Source organism: Morone saxatilis, unplaced genomic scaffold (genome assembly GCF_004916995.1).
Source record: "Morone saxatilis isolate NCDOM2014 unplaced genomic scaffold, NCSU_SB_2.0 Contig20, whole genome shotgun sequence".
Classification (NCBI taxonomy): domain Eukaryota; kingdom Metazoa; phylum Chordata; class Actinopteri; family Moronidae; genus Morone; species Morone saxatilis.
In genome coordinates, this window is record NW_023339763.1 from 21,428,988 (window position 1) to 21,436,385 (window position 7,398).

The following is a 7,398-nucleotide window of genomic DNA, read 5'->3' on the forward strand; positions in this document are numbered from 1 at the left end:
ACCAAACACTGGCTCTAGATAGCTGTATCTCTACTGTCTATATATAGATGCAATGTAAAATGGAATTTGCCTTTGAGTGTGACTCTTTGAAATTCTGTAAGCCATAAATACATCTGTGCACACACTGCTGAGACAAACTTCTGTGCATTTCTCATCACTGATGGTGACCACAGTGATTCTGGCTCTAAGTCTACACCAGTGCTGGCCTGAGATAAAGAGCTGGCCCGCTTCTCTCAGAGTATTCCAGAGGATCAATCTGCCCACGCACAATACTGTAGCTTCACTTCCTAACAGTGTTTCTTGGTGTGTCAGAGCCTGGCTTCTGGTCAATACTCCCTCCCTCCACTGGGACCAGTTGGCCTCATCTCTATCTCACAGCCTCTCTGGCTCAATGGAAATAGCTACACTGAGAACTGCAACAGTAGGCTATATTACAGTACTTTTCTGAAGGTTGCAAAAGGTTACATTTAAGACCTTTTTGAATGCGATTTAAGACCTATTTCACGGCCATACTGCCAGAAAAGGCCAGAAATTCTGAATATTGGATTTAAAAAACCTTTAAAAAAATATAACCATCAAACGTACTATAGCAACCATTTTAAATGAAGGAATGTTGATTTGAGTATTTTCCAGTTTGTCACAAAGTGCACGTTTTAACACAGGTCAGAGTTCAGTTACAACTGCAGGTTGAACTGGCTACAGTATCTTACATAACACATTCATATGCTGAAGATTTTTCCTTGAGAATTAACTGTAATCAGATATGATTCAATTAGATTAGATTGATTACATAAGATGGTTAGCTTTAGCTGGCAGAGCTCTGAATTGATGCAACAAATGAATATCAGCTGAGATATAAGGATTACATTTAGTACATTCAATCTCACTCAACTACACCACACTGGTTTTATTTTTAGAGAAAATCTAAATGCATTTTTACTACAAACGAGTTACTTGTTGACATGAGAGATGACAACCGCTGTTTTTTTCTAATTTATCCCGTCTTCCTGTCTCGGATCTGAAGTGGAATGGGTGTTTCTGCATTCACTGCTCGTCAGTAAGAACATCAGGCTTTGCTGGCTCTCTAAGAGGATCATTTTTAAATCCACCAGAATCCATTGGCCTCTTTACAGTGCACTGTCTGGTACCAGAGGTGCTATGCACGCTCTGTAAACGTGACACAAAGGACAATTTGAACATCCTTGTGTGGGAGAGGGAGGGTCTGATGTCCCCAGGTGAGAGACACGAGGAAAGAAAATCAAAAGAAGAAGCTCCTGAAATTGTGCTGCTGTAAGAAATGGCGAGCTGTGAAACGTGACACACATTAAAATTGAAAAATGAATGCCTCCTCAGTCTCTCTCTCCCCTCATGAACTCAGTGAACCTGCATTACCTGCCGTACTGTCTGCGATGAAACTCCACTCTCATTTGTCATTCTCGGCCGTTGCCTGATAATTCTTCATGCAATGTGCTCTTTGAATGTCTTTTATTAGACGCCACGCATCGCATAATGGAACAAATAGTTCTGACAGGATGAAGAATGTCCTTTGTCTTTTACAGTAGTGCTGGTAGCAAAACAAAAACACTAACAAAGGCTCCGGCAGCAGCTACTGACTAAAGACCTAGGACTTATTCTCATGCAAAAAATGGCATTTTAAACATAAAGTAGTGAGTTGGTGATGAGATGAATGTTGGATGGGGCTCGTGACTGGGAGGTTGTTGGTTGAAAACGCTGCACCAATTCAGGCAAGAAAGGAAACACAGTAGTTGGCAGAAAGGAACTATAGCTGCCTTTAGCATTTCCCAGGTGCACTGCAGAAAAAGAGCCTTTGTGTTCAGCAAGCTCTCTGTGGATAAATAGAAGTTTGTAAAAACAGCCACATCAGAAAATAGAGCTGAGGGGATCAGGACTTCATTTCATTGATCTGGTTCAAACCAGCATAATGGAATGGAGGGCTGGTTTTGAACAGGCAGTGAACGTGGCTCCGTTGCATCCTTCTGCTGAGTCTGTATGCTCACAAGACCAGATCTAAGGACTGTTTAACTTAAGTCATTTCTAGGGGAAATACTGAACTTGGGAAGATTGCCTTCCACTACTTTGCACCTTATAAATGGAATGAATTACGGAGGATTTCGTATGGAACTCGAATGCCCATTTTGTTTGTCTGGTTATGTTTGTTTTTCTTTCTCTCCGCTGTACTAAGGTCTCTCTTGCAAAAGAGATCTCAATCATTGACCACATTACCACATACGTGTTATTATTCCATTTCCAAGTCAACTTGCCTCAGTAACATAAACATGTAACAGTTTAGACACATTTAAGATATTACATTAGTGGTATACTTGGTATTGGTCAACAATGAAATGACAATTAAAGTGGCATGAAATGTAGTGATAACAGCTGCACAGTGGGCCAGTTATAGTAATAATGGCAAATTGTTGGTAAGTCACGTCTGACAGTGTTTTGATGTCAGACTCAACACTGAGGTTGCAGTGTATCTGCTTGATCAACATCTAGACGCCTCAATCAGAGTTTCTAAGGTTATTAGCTTGAAGACACAGAACCTCCTTATTTTTTAAAACTTTTAAAGGTCCAGTGTGTAACACTGAGGAGGATCTATTGGCAGAAATTCAATATAATATTCATAGGTATGTTTCATTAGTCTATTATTACCTGAATATAGGAATTGTTTTTGTTACCTTAGAATGAGCTGTTGTTATGTACAGATGCTGCGGGTCATCTTCCATGGAGCCATGTTGAACTGCCACATTTCTACAGTAGCCCAGAAGGGACAAACCATACACTGGCTGTAGATAGAGGTGTTTTTCGCTACGACAAACATATCTTTGGCTTTTCTGTAATGCAATTTTTTGTTGCTTGTTTTGTGACACTGATCTGCAATGAGCTTATATCTGCATTGTTCTTAGTGTAAATGTACTTCATTATTTATTAACAATTTCTTCTAAGACAGAAACCCTTCTGCTGTTATGCTGTCTTCAGGTTATATTATATGGTAGTATGATGATATATAAACCAGGGGGAAGAGTCCTCATCAGGACTGATCTTCCTGCCAAGCAAACAACTACAATAACTGTAATGCTGACATCAGTGCTTGGCCTGAAAACATATTTAGGCCAATTTGTTTCCCCACTCTGATGACATTTTTGGTGATAAATGGTCCTTGTTTCTATGCCACATTCATCTCTGTTTTGTAATTAATGTAGTGCTGGGAAATAATCCAATATTATCACTTAGTGTCTGTCACTATAATCTTATTATAATGATATCAAGAAAGCTAAAACATCATTTGACACAAATGTATTTTTAGGCGCATGTTTTTATGTGTATGTTGTATTGTGTGTGTGTGTGTGCGCACTGTGTCTACACTGTCCATTGTATTAACCCACAGTTGACCTGCTTTCAGTCTCTGCTTGCAGAAGAAGACAGAGGGTTGACTGGGCTTCTGGCATTTGATGCCATGTGGAGGGAAAGTGCCCTGGGCTGCACCCTGCTGACTGCTCAGCAACCCTGGGACAGCAGCAAGCACCAAACAGCTGTAAGACTCACTCACTGATCCCACAATTCACCTCAGATAGCTGTGTCATACTTCAGCTAGGGCTCCCGTATCAACCTAAATCTGCACACTGACAAAAATGAGCCATAATATAATAATGTGCATCCGTTAATGTGTATCAAATTAAATGTTGTATTCATTGTATTCAATATAAATGCTGCTGAGAAAATGCCTCTTTGAGATAAGGCAGAGAATTAAACATTCAGCGCTCCTAGAACCCTAAAAATCCACTAAAAACCTGAAAAAAAGAGCAAAAACAACACAGACATCAAGGCTCAGGTGATCACATATATCACATCATCTCACACTCACACAACCTACAGCCTTGCCACAACCTGAATGCAACCAATAACGTCAATGCACTGCTTCAAGAGACATGCGCACAGTGACTGCGACATGCGTGACTTAATGCTCATCCATCCACCAGTCCCCATCATCCTCTGGAGCGTTGCGTAATAGGACAAAGATTAGCCTCGCGGACCTAAACATCAGCAGCGTTTGGCTACAGCTCCACCTTGACCTTTTCATATATTTGTGTGTCTGTAGGGAAAACCGGACTGCTCTGCAACGTTTCCACATGCTGTGTGCACCTGTGAGTTGATTGTTTCAAGAAAACAGGCTTTCATTTAGTTTGCGAAACAACTGTTTCCTAAGAATAAGTGATAAATGAGTCACCTCCAGATAAGTCAGTATTGTGGAAAAAGTCACATTTCTCAGGTCAGCAATGCAACATCTAACAACAACTAAGCTTTCATCTACTAATGGACCTCCATTTTTTAAGATTTTCTCCCAGGCAAGGCCAGGGAATCCGGGGTGAAGGGGGTTTAGAAAAAGGAAAGGTTAGGCATTTTTTCTTTTTGCTGAAGGGAGAGTTTTTGGGTGCTGTTTCTGCATCCTAACAAAAAGCCGAGCTACAGTAAAGTAAAACAAGTAAAAAAAAAAAATGTAACAATGTCTCTTGGCTCAAAAATAAAGAATGGCTGGGATATCTGGTAACCAGGATGTCTTAAGTTTGCAATCATTTTGACAATTAACAATTTCATTTTTACTGTGCAAGTCGGTGGCTATATTAAAATTATAATAGCAATTATAAGATTATAAGATAAACATGTAACATTTCCACATTAAATTGTCTATAAATGTAATATATTTTAAGTTTCCAACAGTGTTCAAACCCAGAGGAATTCATACATTTTAATGTATTCATTCATTTCATGGTGCATTTCCTACTTGCCTCTAGTTGCTATAATTTCGGGGTAAACGTGGAGAAGTTGGATACATCAGAGAGTGAAGTCGGCGAACGGACCAATGGAAGGTGAATAAAACTTTAATACGTAACCACAATTTCTATTTCTGCCTGAGTCAGGTCAGATAGATTTTCACCAGCATTGGTTGTTCAACAATGGAGATAACAACTCCCATAATGCCACATGACTTCACAATGTCATCAAACTGTTTTTGTTTTGTTATTGTTTTGATGTAAGAGACCCTCTAGCAGCAGATAATTACATACTGTACGTTTATACATTTAGAGTCAAACTGAGTGCAATCATAAATCTTAAATTATTTGACTGGAACATTCACTGTACCTGTAAATGATTTGCTTTCATTGCTGACATTCAGGTTTCTTTTGAAAAACACAACATCATTAAAAACATCTGTGTATGCTGGGCGTATTGTACTGACATATCCACCTACCGCATGTATACACAAATGTGTTTTCCAGCATCACTGGCACTCCATTGCACTATTGTCTTACTGCCTACAAATGTTATTGTTGTTGTTTATGTTTATATATGTATGTATAAAAGTGATTCTGATTTGTGCAGTTGTTTATTAATGAAAAAATAATTGTGTAAATTTATATTGCTTTAAAATATTGGGAGGGCGTTGCAGTTGTTCTCCTAGTCAAGGGGAGGGTCCAAAAAAATAATACTGGAGTGGGCTTTATTTTTAAAAACGTGAAAAATGAATATAGTTACTCCCTCCCCACCGCAATCATTTTTGTACAGTCCCTAAACATTTCCACCTGATTGGTCGATAGGCATTTATAGTGTGTAAAATCTCTGAGTCTTTTGTGTCTTAATAAAGTCTTAGAGTAAAGTATATATACAGGCAGTAAGTATCTATTTCTGCTACATCCTCGCGCACAGTATCAGTTTTGACCCCTGTGACCCTTCATGGTCCCTGAGGGCTCTGGACTCTGGCACTGCACCATGACAGTTAGTGTGTACACTCACTTGTACGAGCTGCCGCCTGCGATCTCCTCTTTGATCTGTCTGTTCACCGCATCCGCCGCCGCCCTCCCTTTGCCCTCTCCTTCCACCTTCAGGACAACTTTCTTCACCCCCTCCTGTTTACTGGACTTCTTTTTCCTCTCCTGGCCCTGGAGGAGGTCTTTCTCCTGCACCTTGTCGGCTATAGCGCTCTTCTCCACACCGCTGTCCGCATCCGCCGACGCCAGGTGCTGTTTCGCGTGCCTGGACCTGTCCGGTGCCCGGTCGTCGGTTAGGGGCGGTTTTGGTATCCAGGGGTGGTCGTACCTTTTCGGGATAGGCCAGGGCTTGTAGTCCTTCTGGTACTGGGTCTCGCTGTTGAACGGTGTTTCCGGTCCGTGGTACTCGTTCTTGGGTTTACAGCTCGGTTCGGGTCTCACTTTCCAGTGCTTAAAGTCCTCGCGCATCACCGAGCTGCACACGCGCTCCTCGGAGACGCACCTTCGCGGCGCGCGTGCAGCCGTCGGGGTGCGGGTTTCTGCGCGAGACGGCTGCGTTTCTATGGCGACCCGGGCCTGGGCAGGGTGGAGCGGCGGCTGCAGCTGGATGTGCTGCATCTCAGAGACGTCCGTGTACTTGGTGAAGACCAAAGGCACTGCAATGTCAGCCTTGTCCAGCTGGTTCCAGAAGCGGGCCATGCAGCACGCCCGGCTGATACAGGGCCACGCCATGGTGAGCTTTACAGAGCTCCACTACAATTCAATCGGCACCGGGTCCAAAACGAACAAAAATACGCCTGTACACTCCGGTGTCCTGATGTGAGAGAAACAAGATGTCCGTGTGTCACGCTGCACGGATGGCTCCAATACTGTTGACGTTAGATTTGGTTATTAAATAAATCCATTGTGCTTCTAAAATACACAGAATTTTTAACAAGTTTGATAAAAACAAGTGCACTGACGTTTGCTGTGCTTCCCTCGGTGCCCGCTCTGTCCCGTACGTCCTGCTACATCACTCCACGGCAGGGCACTGCTAGGAAAAACTGCCCCGCCCGCCTGCTCAGCATCCCTGAGAGACAGAGTGGAAGCCGCCGAGGAGGAAAATAAAAATCAAGTCAGAGAGAATATCAAAGGAATTCCGGTTTAACCTGCCGCCCAAAAGCCGCACTGACGCTCTTGTGAGAGTGGAATTAAAAAAAACTCCAACAGAAAACAAAACACATCGAAAGGAATGCATATTATACAGCGACTAAATCTCTCACGTCGCATGTACATAGCCACAAACACTCAATTAGGGCTTTTATTTTGAAAGTTAAAAATCAATTTCCGATATAAGGCTTATAAACACTGCTTCTTGATGATGTGTTTTTACGCACACTGCGTAGAGGTACAGGAGGAGGGACGTTTGGTCCAGCCATCACTTGGCTTCTGTTTCATCATTTTGATGTTTGTGAACTTTTGGTGGTCGAAAATGAGAAACATTCTTCCCTAATGTACACAAAATGAAAGTTAAATAAATGTATTTAAGGATGATACCTAAAGGAATATTCTGATACCAGATGAGTAAGAAAACATTTCCATTCACTATTGGCTAATATATGTAATAATT

At 41.7% G+C, this 7,398-nt stretch overlaps 1 protein-coding gene across 1 annotated transcript in view; it reads right to left on the reverse strand.

Moving 5' to 3' along the window:
* The window catches only part of map6a (microtubule-associated protein 6a), a 19,591-nt gene extending 12,751 nt beyond the window's left edge, over window positions 1-6,840 (reverse strand). Inside the window, exon 1 of the mRNA XM_035666927.1 lies at window positions 5,815-6,840. Coding sequence (XP_035522820.1) covers window positions 5,815-6,521 — 707 coding nt within the window. The 5' untranslated portion in view covers window positions 6,522-6,840. The remainder of the gene's footprint in view (window positions 1-5,814) is intronic.
* Window positions 6,841-7,398: the final 558 nt, after the last annotated feature.